Source organism: Dermacentor silvarum, chromosome 7 (genome assembly GCF_013339745.2).
Source record: "Dermacentor silvarum isolate Dsil-2018 chromosome 7, BIME_Dsil_1.4, whole genome shotgun sequence".
In the NCBI taxonomy this organism is placed as follows: Eukaryota; Metazoa; Arthropoda; class Arachnida; order Ixodida; family Ixodidae; genus Dermacentor; species Dermacentor silvarum.
Genome location: NC_051160.1, coordinates 139,492,431 through 139,510,278, shown reverse-complemented (window position 1 = coordinate 139,510,278; position 17,848 = coordinate 139,492,431). Strand labels below are relative to the sequence as shown.

Below are 17,848 nucleotides of genomic sequence, written 5' to 3'. Positions count from 1 at the left end.
GGGTCAAAGCTAATGAAAAGAAGCCTGCTGCGGTCACAGGGGTGTTCGATCCGGTAGGTAAGCAGGCCATTTCCAAGCAGTTTCATGCAATTCACGTTCACTTTATGATTAGCCTTGACAAGGCGAACAATCCTAAACCCACAGGCTCCCACTTTTTGCACGACGAAAGTCAGCAACTTCTGGAGTTGGGGCCCAGTTAGCCCTTTCGTAAAATAGTATGCAACTGGAATTCAAAACATTGTCGTCAATCCACTGATGACAAAGCACAGGGGTGAATTGGCTAAGACAAGGTCGCCGTTTTGCTCTTCCAGCCCAATGTCCACTTGACCAACAAAGCAGTCACGTTGCTTGTTGTATTGCAGCTTCTCCTTAACCCTCATCTCGTCAACGATGAGCGAGCACACCTTTGACTGCGGTTTGTCAAGGGTTTCGGCTTCAGATATCAGCCGAGCTTCCACCAATTTGCTGAAGCCGGTCTTAGCACTTGTAGTTCCGATATAGTTGGTTAGAGTCTTTCGGTCTGGTAACTTCAAAAGCATTTCCCATCGAATATGTTCATAGGCTTTCGTTGATAAATGCCTCAGTACCACACAACGTCGAGTTGTTTCTTTAGACCAGGTAGGCCTTTTTTTCTTGTAATTGGAAATTTGATCAAAGAGCAATAGAGCTGAAGCCTCTTTCTCTGCTGCTCTTTCTCTAATGTAGGACATGTCTGCTGTCGAAGTATCCTCCTGCAGTTTCTTGAGCGTCTCTTTATACTTGTCAACGGTCTGCTGTAGTCTCAGTATCTGGCTCCTCAGGTCTTTTTTTTTCTCTTCCATTTGGCCTTTCGGTAGTGAGCAAAGCAGAGGCCGAACTGCTGTCCACCTGGACACTTTTGTCGCATGCGGCAGCATGGTCAGCATTGCGCACGCATTCATTCTGGCACTGTACAGCATGATTGTTGTTTCGCCGGTAGCGCTTGTAGCGTCCATGGGCTCCGATTCTTCCGCGTCGGCACCTCATCTGAGCGTTGCACATGGCGGCGGTCGCGAAGCAGCTTTGCTACTGGTGCAAGCATTCGTTGACTGCTTGTTCGCAGCACGGTCACGTTTAGTGATACTTGCCCTGCTTCGTTCAGTTGTTGCCTTGGGCTGCAAACGTGATGGGTAGTCGGTAAAGACTGATGGTACTGCGTCCTTTTTGAGCCGCCGCTTCATTCCTTCTACGAAGTCTTCTGTTATGAAATGGCGGCTGCATACTCTAGAGTAGTTTGAAGATGTATTAGGCAACCAATTATCCCGGTTAATTACTGCAAGCCACCTCTCTCGTACATCAGCGGCAGCTGGTATTTCATGGAACCACAACCCGAATATTTTTCTTTGCGTTCGATTTGCACAACGATATACAACAGGAAGACATACTGAGGCTTGCAAAAGCCTGAAAAAAAAACACTGATGCAAGTTTCGCACTGTGAGCACGGCCGGACAGACTGCATGCGAAACACGTGCGTGTAATAGCCTGAGCAGACAACACGAGTACTTTAAAATACGAATGCAAGTTTTGCAGTGTGAACGCGGCCAGACTGACTGCATCCGGAACACGTGCGTGCAAAAGCCTGTGAGAAAAACACGAAGGCTATCAAATACGAATGCAAGTTTCGCACTGTCAGCGTGGTCGGACAGACTGCATGAGGATTGAACATCATTATCATCAGACTATATTTATGTCCACTGCAGGACGAAGGCCTCTCCCTGCGATCTCCAATTACCCATGTCTTGCACTAGCTGATTCCAACTTGCGCCTGCAAGTTTCTTAACTTCATCACTCCACCTAGTTTTATGCCGTCCTCGAATGCGTATGCGGAATACGTACCTGCAAAAGCCTGAGAAAAACACGAATGCGATCAAACGCGGATGCAAACACGAATTTGTGAGGTTCGTACTGCGCGCGGCCGGTCAGCGCCAGCCATAGGTCGGCAGTGTGGGAGATTACTCACTCACACTCACTCACCATAATTTTTTCCAGGCCCCGCACTCACTCACGTTCACACTCACTTCCACTCAAACTCACAGCACTCACTCGCACTCACTTCCACTCACACTCACTGGCGCTCACTCGCAATCGCACTCACCTCCACTCACACTCACAGACACTCACTCGCACTCATTTCCACAAAGACTCACAGGCACTCACTCGCACTCGCACTCACCTGCACTCACACTCACTGGCACTCACCTCCACTCGCACTCACTGGCACTCACCTGCACTCTCACTCACCTGCACTCACACTCACTGGCACTCACTCGCACTCGCACTCACTTCCACTCGCACTCACTGGCACTCACTCGCACTCACACTCACTGGCACTCACTCGCACTCACCCCTTTGAAATGAGTGCGAGTGTAAGTGAGTGTACTCATGAGTCACTGTGCCGATCTATACCGCTCAAAATTCGTGTATATTCATAACGAAGCTTCCAATTTAGTACCTGTTGCATTGAGAGTTCGCCAAGGCAGTGTTTTGGACCCAGTTTTATATTTAATATACATAAAAGATTTGCCTTCCCGATTACATGGTAACAACCGTCTATTCGCTGACTATTGTATTTCGTACCGCGAAATTAATCAAAGTGATAATCACCATATACAAAATTCTGCCTTTTCTTGGTGTTAGGAGTGGCAGATGACTCTAAATGCCCAAAAATCTGTAACGCTAACAGTAAGAAAGAAACAGATATTTGAGTTTACTTACATTATTAATGGCACACCTCTCACTTGTTCATTTCAGCGTAAATGTTTAGGTGTCGCTTTAACATACGCTGTACGATGGGAAAGCCATGTAACAAAATAACCTCAAGTCGAAATCAATGTACATGCTGAGCACTAAAGCGACTCTTCTTTCTGAGAAGACACCTTCATCATGCGCCCCCAGATAAAATTTGCTGGCATACAAAATGCTTGTTCTCACAGTGCTGGAGCACGCCAATATTTTTTTGTTTCCGTACACAAAAGAACTCATTGCAAGAATGAAAGGGGTGCAGAGGAAGGCAATAAGGTTCTGTTTTAATAAATACAAGTTAACGGATTCATTGACTGAATTATTAAAGAGAGGTGGCTTATTAACGCTACAAAGTAGAGCAAAACTAGCACGACTAAAGTTTTCGTTTCAATTTATTCATGGTGACATAAACATTAACGTCAGCCCCAACCTCTCTGTGTCCATCTCTCCGTCATTGACATTAGAAGTGTGCATGCTTGCCGCCCATGCTCGCTAAGCTCCCCTTCGGTCGGATTGAGCCAAGAGAGCGGGAAATAGAGCGAGAGATTGACTGTCCGTATACTTAGTCAATCACTTAACGCCGAACCAAACACAAAAGGGAGAACAAAGGGGTATCTGTCATTGCATCTTCGCTTTTTCTCCGTGTATGCGAACGTGCGTGTCTGTTACTCTGTGCTAACTTGGCTAGTCCCTATTGCGCTTTGCCTGTTTATTATATAAGGAGCCTGTATGTGTACGTCCAAGAGGGAAGCGGGAAGAAAATGAGGAGCCATTCCACCCTCTGAAGGCGGATGACCAGCGAAGGTGTAGCAAATCACACGGTATTAAGCATCTTCACTAAGTGGAAGTCATGGCAAAATTTGCCGGTCATGATTTGGATATATCTGCCATCAGCGATCCAGCCCATATATATTCCCTGGCGTATTACAGAAAATGTCGCAGTTTCGCCCGAAAGGCGAAGCTTCGATTGCGAGAGCAAATTAGTAGAGAGCTATACGAAGTAAGGATAGTAGTCCAATGGGCCGTATAAACTTGTAAACATTCGCCTACTAACTAAATAGACAAGCACGGTGTCACGCGCGAACAGGTAAACATGAACGCATCTCGCTCGATGACCACGGAAACTCGCTGTCTGAACGCTGGAGTAAGGAGGCGCAGCTATAGCCGCGAGCGAATTGACCTTCGTGCCACCTCTCGCTTCAAAGCGAACTAAACGTCGAAAACACCGCACATACGAAGTTACCGGCTCCAGTTGAACATTGTTCACGTCGCAAATCGCTTTGAAGAGGAGGCCCGCGCGGGCGCGCACTTTTTCGACGTTGCAGATGGCTTTCGAGATACGACACCCACGCCACCGTCGCCGGAGCAAGACGACCCTCCCCTTCAACCCCCCCCCCCCCCCCGTGCCTGACGCGCGACAGAAGCAGCGCGCTTCCGCCCCACCTTCACCCTCGCGCGCGCGAGATTGAGCAGCAAGTGTCGGCTGACCCTGGCAAGCTTGCACTCGCACACACAGCGTACCGCCGGCACGCGGCGACGCTTTTAGCGTGTTTGGACTTTATACGTAACCTCACAACGACGTCCACGACCACGGCAGAAGTGCGCTTGGAGTGTCCATATAATTGCTGTCGCAATGTAATATATCCGCTCATTTCATTACACATTTTCTCACTCATGCCTGAACCTTCGATTGTTACGACCTTAGTGAGTGGTTTCTATCTTGGTGTGCACATTCTGCTCGCGCGAGAAGTCTTCACCGCGAGTGAGATTCTACACACAACGTGCCTCCATTTTTCCGCAAGCAAGGTGAACCGATATCACCTCTGCTTATTGTTCAAGCACTCACCACGTTCACACTCACTTCCACTCACAAGCACTCACTCATGTTCACACTCACCTGCACTCACACTCACGTTCACACTCACCACTATACACCCAGAAGCACTCACTAAGTTCACACACAGCACTCAGTCACGTTCACACTCAGCTCCACTCACACAGCACTAAGTCACGTTCACACTCATCTACACTCACACTCACAGGCACTCACCACGTTCACAGTCACTTCCACTCACACTCATTGGCTCTCACCTCCACTCGCACGCACTGGCACTCACCTCCACTCACCGGCTCTCACCTCCACTCACACTCACTGGCATTTACCTCCACTCACGCTCACTGGCACTCACCTTCATTCACTCACACTCACCTGCACTCACACTCACTGGTACTCACACTCACCTCCACTCACACTCACCGGCACTCACTCGCACTCACACTCACTGGCACTTACTCTCACTCACACTCACTGGCACTCACTCGCACTGACTTCCACTCACAGTCACTGGCACTCACTTCCACTCGCACTCACTCGCACTCGCACACACTTCCACTCACACTCACTGACACTCACTCGCACTCACACTCACTTGCACTCACTCGCCCTCACATCCACTCACACTCACAGGCACTCACTCGCACTCGCCTGCACTAACACTCACTGGCACTCACTCACACTCGCACTCACCTGCACTCATACTCACTGGTACTCACTCACAGTCGCACTCACCTGCACAAACACACACTCGCACTCACCTGCACTCACACTCACTGGCACTCACTCGCACTCGCACTCACGCCTTTGAAATTAGTGTGAGTGAGTGCACTCATGAGTGAGTGCGCCGACCTATGGCGCCAGCTCCCTGTATGGATGGATGGATGGATGGATGGATGGATGAGGCTGAACCCTTTTCATCGGGCGGTGGCTTACTCACACAGCGCTGCCACGCGGCAGCTGCGAGCGGCGGTGAACGAGGGCCTGAGGAGAACGTTCGCTCAGGCACTGAAAAAATAGAGGCGGCGCTGTGACTGCCCCGCTGCCATGTAGGACTGATCTCGTTAGGCGCGCTCGCGCTCGCTATCGTTGTATTGTTTTACTATGCTTTGCCTACATTACTGCATTCGTACCCAGCCTCGGGCATCTCGCCCCAGCCTCGCCCTCACATTGCTCAAGAAGACTCCAAGTGAACGAAAACATTACCGACATCTTTTCGCCTCCTCTTTTCAAACGCGCCGCTGATAATTTCTGCCTTGCGTTTTCGTGAGACGTCCAATGGCACAGCGTCAGGCTTTAGGCGTTGCGTTTTGAGCGGCATGCCGAGGCTTTTCAGTACAGCCAGGCTGGTCACATAATCATCGTCGACGAAGTGGTCCGCGCATATGACGTCATTTTTAGAGGTCTCCAGGCTGGGCTGACAGGCCGGTATCCGAAGTTTACGCACCTTCTCGTCTCTGGGATACGTTTGCGACGGCGTGTCACGACCGACGATGCTGTTATAACAGCAATGTCTGGGCATTTCCTTCCGCTGCGACGAACGCGTCAATACCGTGCGACGACCACGGGAAGGCGCATGTAAGACGCACCACCTGCGTGGAGCGCCGACGGGGATAATGTTTCAGACGGACCACGTGCGAAGATCGCCTAAAGGGGTTAAACAAACGCTGCAAGGTACCGACACCCCGGGAAACACTGCGACGGCTGTGGCCGACCTTGGCCGCGCGCGCGCGCGGGTGGGTGTTATGACGTCAAATTAAAGCTTCTGCCGGCGGCTGCTTGGAGGCAAGGTGCAACAGAAAATCACAAAAAAGATGTTTCTCCTTTTTTTTCAATCCAGCTTGTTGTATTCGTCAGTTTCAACAGTTCAACTTTTGTTCCTACGCAAAAAACCACCCGCCAACTTGTGTGACGGTATCCCTTCAACAGCTTCGGTGTAAAAAAAAAAACATGTCACAGTTTCGCCCTGAGGGCGAAGCAATGAATGCGATAGCAACACAGTAATGTCATACGAAGTAAGGTGAGCGGCTTTGGTAGCAATATGAATTGTAGTAAACATGAGCTGATTAAGTAAGCAGGTGTGCTGCGGCGTAAGTAGACCGACATGAAGAGAGACTCGATGACCACAAGAAGGCGCGTTTGAAACGGTGGTGTTGATGAGAAGCGCTTCCCGTGGGCACCGCGTGCGAAGGGACACACCTGTAGCGCTGCACTGCCGATCTGGGCAGCATCGCATGTGTAGCATGCGTTGGAAAATGTGGCCCGACTATTACTAACTGAATGAACAAGCGTGGTGTGAGCGCGCGCAAACATGAATAGATCACACTGAATGACTGCAGACACCGACTGTCAAAACGCTTGCAGCAAGCGCATACGCCGCAGCGGGTGAAGTACGTGCTGTCTATCGCTTCAACGGAAACTGAGCGGCGAATGCACAGCGCATACCGTGTGGAGATAAGAGACGGTGCGGGCGAGCGACGAGCGCGGTTGTTGGCAGAGTAGAAGTGCGCCCCCCCCCCCCCCCCCGCTCCCTCCGGCGCTGGCTTCCCGCTTCCTTGCTTGACCGTGGGGGATTGAGTGGGTTCGCTCTCCGTGATAGCGCGCGTCCCCGCACGCTTTCGCTCGGGCATACGGCGCGCGGCGAAGATTTTATCTATAAGGAACCTCACGGCGACGGCGACGCCGACGGCAGAAATGCGGTTGAAGTGTCCATATAATTGCTATCGCAATAAAAAAAAGACTAGCTTAGAATGTGATGATCGTGACATCTCGACAGCTGAGCACGCATAGATTACAGATGACTTCGCACGCATTTATACCTCGTACTTCGCACACATTTTGATACTTCGTATCTCTTCTGAACTTGCCATTTTGCGCACACTCTGGCAAGCTCATGTACGCTCTGCACACGTACAGTTTTCTCTTAGATACCTCCATAGTGGTTCATGTCTACCATTAATGCTATGAAGAAGCGTAAGTGAGTGAGTGAGTGTCAACTTTATTATGAAGAAGCGTAAGACTGGTACGTAAACGAGATACGAGACAAGCATTGAACGTGTCCTTTCTAGCACAGTAGCCCAATACTCTATCGATTAGGCCACGATCGCATGCATGATTGTCTCGTGCAAAAATTGCTCTTAGCAACGTCTAGCGTGTGCGTAACGTCCCCATTCCTCATAATGTTCTCTCGTCGTATGTTACATGAGCGCCGGAAAGATGTGCTTGCCTCTTCGCTGTCCGGAGTTTGAATCATTTAGTTGAGTTTATAAAGAAAAACAACAGTGGTAGCTACGCTGCTTTTCCCACTGACGTCGAATATTACGACTGTATAGGTATCGCATCAACTTTGTCGATTTGTACTGCACAACATAATGTAGCCTGTTTTTAGGAATAACAGTGCTAGACTGTTGAGTCTTTTCTGAAATTTCTTTCTTGTTGCAGTCCAATTTTGTAAGATAACACGACAAGTATGTTCCAATATCACTAGTTCATGTTTCCAGTCTACTGCTCACTGTGTACATCAGCCTATGTTTATGCTCACTACAGGACGAAGGCCTCCCCCTGCAATCTCCAATTACCCTGGCTTGCGCTAGCTGATTCTATCTTGCACCTACAAGTTTCCTAGCTTCAGCACCCTAACTAGTTTTCTACCGTCCTCGACATCGCTTCACTTCTCTTCTATTCTACTCTAATAGTCCACCGGTTATCCATCCTACGCATTACATGGCCTGGCCAGCTCCATTTTTTCGCTTAATGTCAGTTAGAATATCGGCTATCCCCGTTTGCTCTCTGATCTACCCCGCTCTCTTCCTGTCACTTAACGTTAGTCCTAACATGTTCCGTTCCATCGCTCTTTGTGCGGTCCTTAACTTGTTCTCGAGCTTCTTTGTTAACCTCCAAGTTTCTTCCCCATATGTCAGTACCGGTAGAAGGCAATGAATGTACACTTTTCGTTTCAACGACAGTGGTAGGCTCCCAGTCAGGATTTGGCGATGCCTGCCGTATGTACTCCAACCCAATTTTATTCTTCTGTAAGTTTCCTTCTCATGATCAAGGTCCCCTGTGAGTAATTGACCTAGATAAACGTACTCCTTTACAGACTCTAGAGGCTGACTGGCGATCCTGAATTCTTGTTCCCTTGCCAGGCTATTGAACATTACCTGTATCTTCTGCATATTAATCTGCTACCCTACTCTTACACTTTCTGTATTAAGGTCCTCATTAATTAGCTGTATTTCGTCCCCGTTGTTTCTGAATAGGACAATGTCACCTGCAAACCGAAGCTTGCTCAGATGTTCGCCGTCGATCCTCACTACTAAGCCTTCCCAGTCTAAGAGCTTCAATTCTTCTAAGCATGCAGTGAATAGCATTGGGGAGATTGTGTCTCCTTGCCTGACCCCTTTCCTGATAGGCAACTTTCCGCTTTTACATTGGAGAACTAATGTAGCTGTAAAATCATTGTAGATATTTTCCAAGATATTCCAGTATGCCTCCTGTACTCATGGATTGCGCAATGCCTCTATGACTGCTGGTACCTCTACTGAATCAAATGCCGCTTCATAATCTATGGAAGCCATATAGAGAGGTTGATTGTACTCCGCAGATTTCTCGATGATTGATGACGTGGACATGATCCATCTTAGAATATCCCTTCCTGAAGCCAGCCTGATCTCTTGGTTGACTGAATTCAAGCGTTGGCTTGAGTCTATTGTAAATTAGCTTGAATATTTTATACAGAACTGAAAGCAAGCTATCAAGATAATGTGCCTATAATTCAATTCTTTAACGTCTCCCTTCTTATGAATTAGTACAATGTTGGCATTGTTCCAGTTCTCTGGTACACTTGAAGTCGTGATGCATTGCGTATAAAGAGCCGCAAGCTTTTCAAGCACGATGTCTCCTCCATCTTTGATTAAATCGACTGTTATTCTATCTTCTCTCGCCGCTTTTTTTCGGGTCATGTCTTGCAAGGCCCTTCTAACTTCATCGCTAGTTATCGAAGGAGCCTCTGTATCCTGTTCTTGGCTACTTCGAATGAAGGGAGCGTGGCTGGTTTGGGTACTGTAAAGGTCGGTATATAATTCTTCTGCTGCGTTTACTATATCATCGAAATTGCTGATGAAATCACCCGGCTTATCCTACAGTGCAAACATTTTGCCCTGTCCTATGCCAAGTTTTCTTCTCACTGATTTCATGCTGCGTCCATATTTTACGGCTTCCTCAATCTCTCCCAGGTTATAATTTCTAATATGTCTTACTTTCTTCTTGTTGTTTAACTTTGACATTTAAGCGAATTCTATCGGAGACGTCAGTGACATATATGACAGGCAAATTGAGAGAATTTCAAGTAGTGCGTAAAAACAGTGGTCAAAATATGTGCTCAATTATGCTGACGGTTACCCGGAAGACCCATAACAATAAGTAGTCGTCTCAGTCGCCCAACTACGCGTAATATACAAAGTGCAGTTGTATCGGTTGATAACACACCATTTGGGGAGACTGGATGTAGTAAACACGGACTACAACAGGGTGATTAGGCCGGTATAACGGAAAACTATTCCAATCTGTTTGTATTCCAAGTCGGCCATTAGCCCTCCGTGATAGTTCAAAACGTCTCTAGCTCTGCCCATGGTAGAGCTGCTGTGCCCATGACAGAGCTGAAGCCGTTTTGACCTATCACGAATGGCTAATGGCCGATTTCAAATAAAAACAGTTTGGAATTGTTTTACGTCACACCGGCCTAGATTGCTTATCTGTCTCAGTTCAATTGTAACGCATCAAGAGCACGCCCAGCCTAATACCGCCTAGGAACTTGTCAATAAGCGGGGAGCTAGTCAATTACCGTATTCTGGACCCTTAAACCTTCTCTCACATCGACCTGCGGTTTACACTTGAATACCTAGTGAATTGTCCAAAATGTGCAGCTCCGGCATCAAAAGCGGTCATTCAACACTTGTGTGCCTGTGGTGGTTCTGCCCAGTAACGAGCGCTACTCGAGAGACAGAGAGGAGCACAGAAAGGCAGGGAGCTTAACCAGACGCACGTCCGGTTTGCTACCCTGCTCCGGGGAAAGAAGCAAAATAGAGCAAGAAGGCAAGAGAGAGCACTAGTCACGCGCACACTTGAAGGAATACACCATGCATACAAACTGTCGATAGGCTTGTGACCGCAACAAAGTCATCGTTGCTTTCTGCGCCAGTGATGCGCATGGCTATGGTACAAGAATCCTGGCTTCTGAAAAATGATCTTTTGTCCAGCCGGTTCAATGCTCTCCAGTGAAGGCGGGGCTGGACGTCAGCACAAGAACAAAATCACTGGACATGTTCAGTATTTTTTCCGATACCGCGGAAGTTGCACGTAGGTGTGTGAGACCCAGTCTGGTTTCGTGAACGCAACGCCGATTCAGAGACGATGATGCTAAGAGCTCCAAAGCTGTGAACAGATCAGGCAGATCGTTATAGGCAATGGCTCATGGACGACGGGTTTGATAAGTCGCTACTGGAATTTCTACATGAAGAGGCCCATCATGCATTGATTTAATTACACATACTCGTATATATCAAAGGGCAAACTGCACAAATACGTATTACTAACTATAAGAAAGGTGCGGATGACATTCTATAATGTTCCGAGAATGGGTTCATGGCCACGGTTTCGCCTTGGAACTTATGTTTGACAATTGCAGCATCTGTGTAAGCACTCCTTCCTGCCGCAATATGTTGGCACTAAAATCAACTGGCAAAACGATAATGCTGCCCTTCAAATGCGCTTATTGTAAAATCGTCAAGACAAGTATTATTTGTTTGTTTACTTGTTCACGGTGTGCTCTTACAAAATCTTTTCTTGAGTGCGTTGCTGAAAGATTGTTCTCTCAGGTTGGCACACACAACGCGGTTGGCTACCACATGATAGGTACTTTTACTACATGATAAGTGCTGAATAAAGCGAACTGATCTATTGCAAAAAATGTTGATGTTTGAAGAAGTTCAAGATGATGCCTTAGGTTCATCACTTCTTGCAAGGCCTAAATACCATTCCCCATTCTTACTCTGCCCTCACTGCGTTTTCAGTGCCCGCGAACCTGTGCTAAGATTAGGAAGAGAACCGGGAGCTTCAGTTTGCATAGGCAGATGTGACATCAGTCATTTATATTGATTCACTGATCCCAAGACCGCGGTAATGTATCATATTGCACCATCGTGCAGTTGGACGGAAGTAGAGCAAAGTGGTTAATGCGCAAGCAAGCGCATCTAAGCGCACATATTCTACCTAGTGAACGTGCTGCCTTTCCAACCAAGTCAATCTCGGCCGATCTTTCGCAGACAATAGTGAGCGCACTGTTACATGCTGGTGTTTTTTTCGGCAAGCGTCAGCTTTTCTCTATCCCATCCGTACCGTCACGTGCCTCCTCAAGGCCGCAGTTTTTTTTTATCTTCTGACTTTGACGTAATGTCCTCACAGGTAGGCTACGGCGCAACGGAGCTGACCATGGCGGCTACAGTTGTGTTCGACGACGACCCAGAAGACAAGAAAATGCACACCGTAGGCCGGCCCTTGCCCTACTTAGAGGTGAGTGGTTAACCACTACGATGATCGTTGAAAACAAGTAAAACTGTGAGAAAATCTTTGGCACGACTGTCGGACATTCTTATTAGAGGTATTTTTTTTCATTCATATTGCTGCAGCTTTACTTTTCGCATTAGTGAAATTTTGATATATTATATAGTAGCTTATGTTCACCTACTGTGCCTTACTGCTGCCCCGACTGTGCAGAAATATATTAGTGCCCTTCAAAGTAGCCTAATAGAAGCCGTCCAGCGTCGATTCGTTGGCACTTTCTAGGAAAGATATATTCATCGACGCCTTCACCATGGCTACTCAAGACTGTTACTTGGCTTAAACATGTTTGCTTTGATTGACAAAAGACTCGCGCGTGGCTTAAAGCTCTTGCAACAAGTGGCCCGTGAGCTGATTGATTATCATATGTTACTACCATCATTGCAGTTTTGGGTTTTGTCACTGAAAACCAAAGGTGGTCTTACGTGTTTTACCTTAATCTTTCTCTGACTTGCCCCACGACACAGCTCCAGCATGTTTCAATGCCATCTGACATCAATGTTTTCAATTGAGTGTCTGAGTAAAGTTGGCGCACAGAATGTTTGGCGCAAATTAGTTCAGCAATTATATCTTTTTTATTAAGTTTCTTATAGAAATTCATGCCTTGCACATTTACTTTGGCATGCGATATTGGTGGAAATGCGGTTCTGTGTACATAATTTATTGTGTTCATGCTCTTGTATATACTAGTGACCTGTTACCAAGGCTTTAACACCTGTTGGCAGGCACTCAAACTATAAACAATAAGGTTACTGCGCAACCGCTCAGAGGTTACATTGTTCTGCCGCTGAGCAGTAGACCGTTGGTTCTACTATCGGATTCGGCGGCCGTATGTTGGCGTAGGTGAAATACAAAACGGTGGTGTATGAAAAGTTTGTGCATGTAACAGAACTGCGGGTGGTGAAAATTTATCCCCAGTTTTCCTCTACAATGTCTGTCAAGCATATGTTGCTTTGAGACCTGAAACCTCCTGAATCAGTTATTCAATAATGTGGGCGCACACAATTGTGCATCTGCTTTGGTCTTCCTATCAGTTTAGCCTGAATGGCGTTCTTACCTTGAAAAACCTAGACATTTCTGTACAGAAATCCATGAACCGCGAGGCTCCTTTATAAGCCGCAGCAGTGGGTCCGCTTATATCTTTGTCTCGCTGTACAATATGTGTCTCTCAATACGGTTTTCGCACAGGTGAAGATCGCAGACCATGCAACAGGCCACGAGCAGCCTATAGGCACACCTGGAGAAGTTTGGTGCCGAGGCCATAACGTATTCCTTGGCTACTACAATGACGAGCAGAAGACGCGGGAATGCATCACGCAAGCTGGCTGGTACAAGACTGGGTACGGTCGTCGATCGCAACAAAGAAATAACTTGGGCGTAACAAGCAGCCAATGGAAATGCAGGACAGTTTACCCGAGCAGTAATTTGGCGTCCTTTCTATTGGCAACACACATGTCAACATAACGTACGTAAGATCGAAAGAGGATAGTTAGGCCGACGTTGAGCAAAAATTTGTCATCTGAGCCTGCTTTTTTTTGAAGAAATGATCAAGGCTGATAGTAAAATGCTCGGCGAGTAGACATTTGTTCAGGCCAGGGGCTAGAACAAACCCACTATAAATAACGTATGGCTCTCCAGAGCTCTTCAATGGCAGAAGAAAGCACTCGTTCCTTTGTAAACGAATGGTGAAAGTGCAGAAAAGTATATGAGAGCAAGCAGAAACACAAAAATACAAGCAGAAAGCTTATCTGCCAATCCGAGGGATATTCCGTGTCAGGCCTTTTAACAAAATCACCCAATCGCAGTGCCCCCCGACCCCCTATTATATATGCAGGGGCGTGAAATCCTTCCTACATTCACAGCGAGGTTACCGTGTGCGAAACAGACGATTGCTTTCTTTCACGCTTTATATCCTGCAATCGGAGGGGGGAAAGATCGAGGAAGGAGGGGAGGCGCATTTTGTATTAAAGGCGCAATTAAGGCGCACCACAAACAAACAAGAACAAAAACGACGTGCATTTCAAAGCCCGATCTCGGGGCTCATAAACTCGGAAGACGCCAAATAGCGGAAACAACACTCAAGAAAATTGTGAATAGTGTGATGAAGGAGACAAGCTTCGGTGCCAGTGCCATACCCACTGGTTAACGAATAGTAGATGCTCGAGCTCGGAGCCAGCCGCGCTCGAGCAGTGGTGATGCAGCGCTCAATGCATTGGTGAATTGTTTAGCCAATAATACTATTTTCACTGTATTATAAGTTGCGCGAAAACATAAAAAATTCAACTTTTGGTTTACGCTAGTTATGCGCCGGCGCTATATATTTGGTGACAAGAGGGAGGGGTTGAATTGTTTTCTTTTTTCTAGCATGCAGATAAGGGTTATATAAAGGAACACATTTCTGTTCCCGCTGGCAGCAAACTCAAAGCGGCAGAATATCTCCAGGGGCAGCCCTATTTCTAAGTTGATTAGAAATGGTGCTGAGGAAAGACTAAAAATATAGCTCTAAAATCACTAGACATTTCATCTACAAGAGGCTGCAAGATGCGATGAATTGTGCGTGAAAGCGGAATGGCCTACACACTACTCAAAATATTCGAGGTGAACATAGAGCTCCTGAATGTAAATCTCGAAACATGACATATTACAAAGAGCGCGATAACGGGACTAAGATAATGGAACGCATCACTAGTGCGCTGTCACGTTTTCACGCTGTTTAGAATAGTATGTCGTCGTACCAATAATACCGGCGAACCACCACTCAAGTTATGATTGTCAAGAAATGACTAATTGCAGGGAGAAGCGTGAGTGAAGAAACCGCACAACTTTCGGAGCCTTTACGTAAAGCGATCATAGACGTCACGACCTTCCCGCTGCAACTGCTTGCTTCGAGCTAAAGCGCGTCACAGAGTGGGTGCTACGCACACAGAAATACTAGGGCCCATTTGCAGCTCTGGAAAAAGTTCTGCCATTAACGCATGCCTTTTCTTCGCTCCGCCAACGGTCTGAGCTGTCGGTTGGCTTGTATCGACCACGTAGCCGGTCCCGAATTGCGTCCAGGCGCACTGTGGTCGAGTTAATGTTAGGGCATTAGGCCTTGTTTGTACGGGATTACTGCGTAAAACTTAGTGAAAGGCAGCACCGATAAGTCAATAATAATTAATGAGAATATAATAATTACTCAGCTGAGGGTTCCTTTTACTCCTAAAACACTATATATTTTAACGTTTTTGTAATCAATTGACTACACTTTTACCGCATTTTCATGCCATAATTATCACATCTCACATGGAAGGTGCAGATACCACAACTTTATAGTGCCCACGCATCCTTGCACCTGCGTGATATTCTATTTCACATCTTCGTTCTCGCTTCACGTCCCCCCTCATAACACTCCAAATGCGTATGAGTAACTGAGATAGAACGAGGAAGGTCGATTGCCAACGTTTCCACAACAGCACTTATCTTCACTCTGATTATAACAAGTACTTCCCCTGAACTTCACATTAGAACTTCACTGACTGGAGCCAATAATTTCGGCTGCTGGCTCCAGCGACATTCCTTGTTGGAATACGACAAATCACTCCACGCCTCCATCTTCCTGTTAGCCTCTATTTTTGGAACATTTTAAATACGCATGTATCAATTCAGCAGGCTCTAATATTTGGCCTTCTGTTATAGGAATAAAAATGCAGGGAAACGCTTCCGCGCATAATTATACTTTAAGTCAACTAGGAGCGGATTAATGAGCTTGGCGTATCATCATCATCATTCTATATTTAAGTCCACTGCAGTACGAAGGCTTTTCCCTGCGATCTCCAATTACCCCTGTCTTGCGCTAGCGTATTCCAACTTGCGCCTGCAAATTTCCTAACTTCATCGTCCCACCTGGTTTTCTGCCGTCCTCGACTGCGCTTCCCTTCTCTTGGTATCCATTCTGTAACCCTAATGGTTCACCGGTTATCCATCCTACGCATTACATGGCCTGCCCAGCTCCATTTCTTCCGCCTAATGTCAACTAGAATATCGGCTATCCCCGTTTGTTCTCTGATCCACACCGCTCTCTTCCCGTCTCTTAACGTTACTCCTAAGATTTTTCGTTTCAACGCTCTTTGTGCGGTCCTTAACTTGGCGTATAGACTTACCTAAAAACAGCTTGGGTTTATCCAAACTCCATGCTGGGAGCGTCGCATGACACAGAATTGAGCGGTTTTAAGTTGCGCGCAGCTCTCAAGAATGAACCATGTTCTTGATTCGTTTAGCATATTGGGCTTCTGAGATGTGGGGCTATTGTACTGAAGCATTTTGTCAACTAAAAGATTTGTTTACCACAGAAAAAGAAAAAAAAACTGAAAGAAAGACCGCTTCCTTCTTGTGACAGCAATTTGTCAGAAAATTTGAAAATGAGCAAAAAATATACTTTCACAATTCTGGTCATCGTGTACTTATTTGCGGGCCCTAAATAGCCCTTTCAAAACTGCGTGCATTGATATAAGCAAAGTTAAATACCTACGCATCCTGCCTCAATGATTCGGGTCTAGTAATGCTGACATTATTCTGTGAGCACGTAGGAAAAAAAGAAAACCAAACTCAGTATATATGGCGTCACATTCAGTTAGCCTCGGCTTAAGGTTTTAAGTTTTACACCAAGAAAAGCAGTGCCCAATCCAATTTGGAAAGGTTGATTTACTAATCGTAAGTGTATATATGCCTTGTATGCAATTGCTATGTTAACAGATAATTACTGATGAATTATTTTTGCGCATGCAACTGTTTTATTATAAGATTGTATTTCCCACCCTGTAACAGCCCGAAAAGGGCTCACAGTATGGACAAATAAATAAATAAATTTTTATAGTGCATTGGTGCTCAAAAATGTTTTGCCATTTTAGGAAACACATCAATAGGTAGATTTATGAGTCACATTGAACACGAAAATTTGACAAAAAAAGTACCGTGTCATATAAAATTCAACATGTTTATTATTTCTAAGCAAAGTGAATTATAAAGTTTGCACAGGGCCCGTTTGGTATGAAAAGGCGTATTTGCATTGCAGATACGCGCACCTATACAAACATGCAGTGCTCTACACAACTGAACATTACGTTAACTGAGGAGCTTATAAATGATCAACAACTGCTTTCAGTTATCTGGTGAACCAGGACAATGACACTGATGAAAGAAACTAACAGCAGATGCATTTGACGCAGTACTGTATTCCTTAGAGGGCAAAAGTCTGACACATGAGCACTGCAGTTTTCACGCGACGCAAACATAGTGAGGTGGGCCAGACATTAAATTGCTTTCACTAATCCTAGATTCGTAGGCTGCCTATAAATAAGTAATCTTTATTGAACGTCTGCAAGTGTGGGAAAGAAGTGTCTCGGGCGTTATTCAGGGGGTTTAAGGTTCTGAGACAGTATATAAAGAACGACGTAACGAATGCTTCCGGATTGATTTGACTGCCTGGTATTGAACGTTCACTGAGCACAGGATACAAGAGTGTCCGTGGTAAAGGGCCGCAGCTCTAGGTGAGGCTTCTATACAAGGGAAAAATCTTATCTCAAGATGCACTTGAAGACAATTGTTTCCTTAAGCAACGAATCCAAATTCGGCATCTTCAGGCATGAAAATATACTC

At 46.3% G+C, this 17,848-nt stretch overlaps 1 protein-coding gene across 17 annotated transcripts in view; it reads left to right on the top strand.

The window, feature by feature from the left end:
* Positions 1-17,848, top strand: part of LOC119458481 (medium-chain acyl-CoA ligase ACSF2, mitochondrial) — a 574,759-nt gene that overhangs the window by 290,882 nt on the left and 266,029 nt on the right. For 5 of the 17 annotated variants that reach the window (XR_007468047.1, XR_007468045.1, XM_049671251.1 and 2 more), the window contains exons 12-13: positions 12,056-12,163; positions 13,400-13,551. The exons of 11 other annotated variants lie outside the window; for them this stretch is intronic. Coding sequence is in view for 4 of the 6 variants with exons in the window: in XM_049671251.1 (XP_049527208.1) it covers positions 12,056-12,163; positions 13,400-13,551 (260 nt within the window). In the remaining 2 variants the exon portion in view is untranslated. The remainder of the gene's footprint in view (positions 1-12,055; positions 12,164-13,399; positions 13,552-17,848) is intronic. One more of the 17 variants, XM_049671249.1, reaches the window with a different exon arrangement.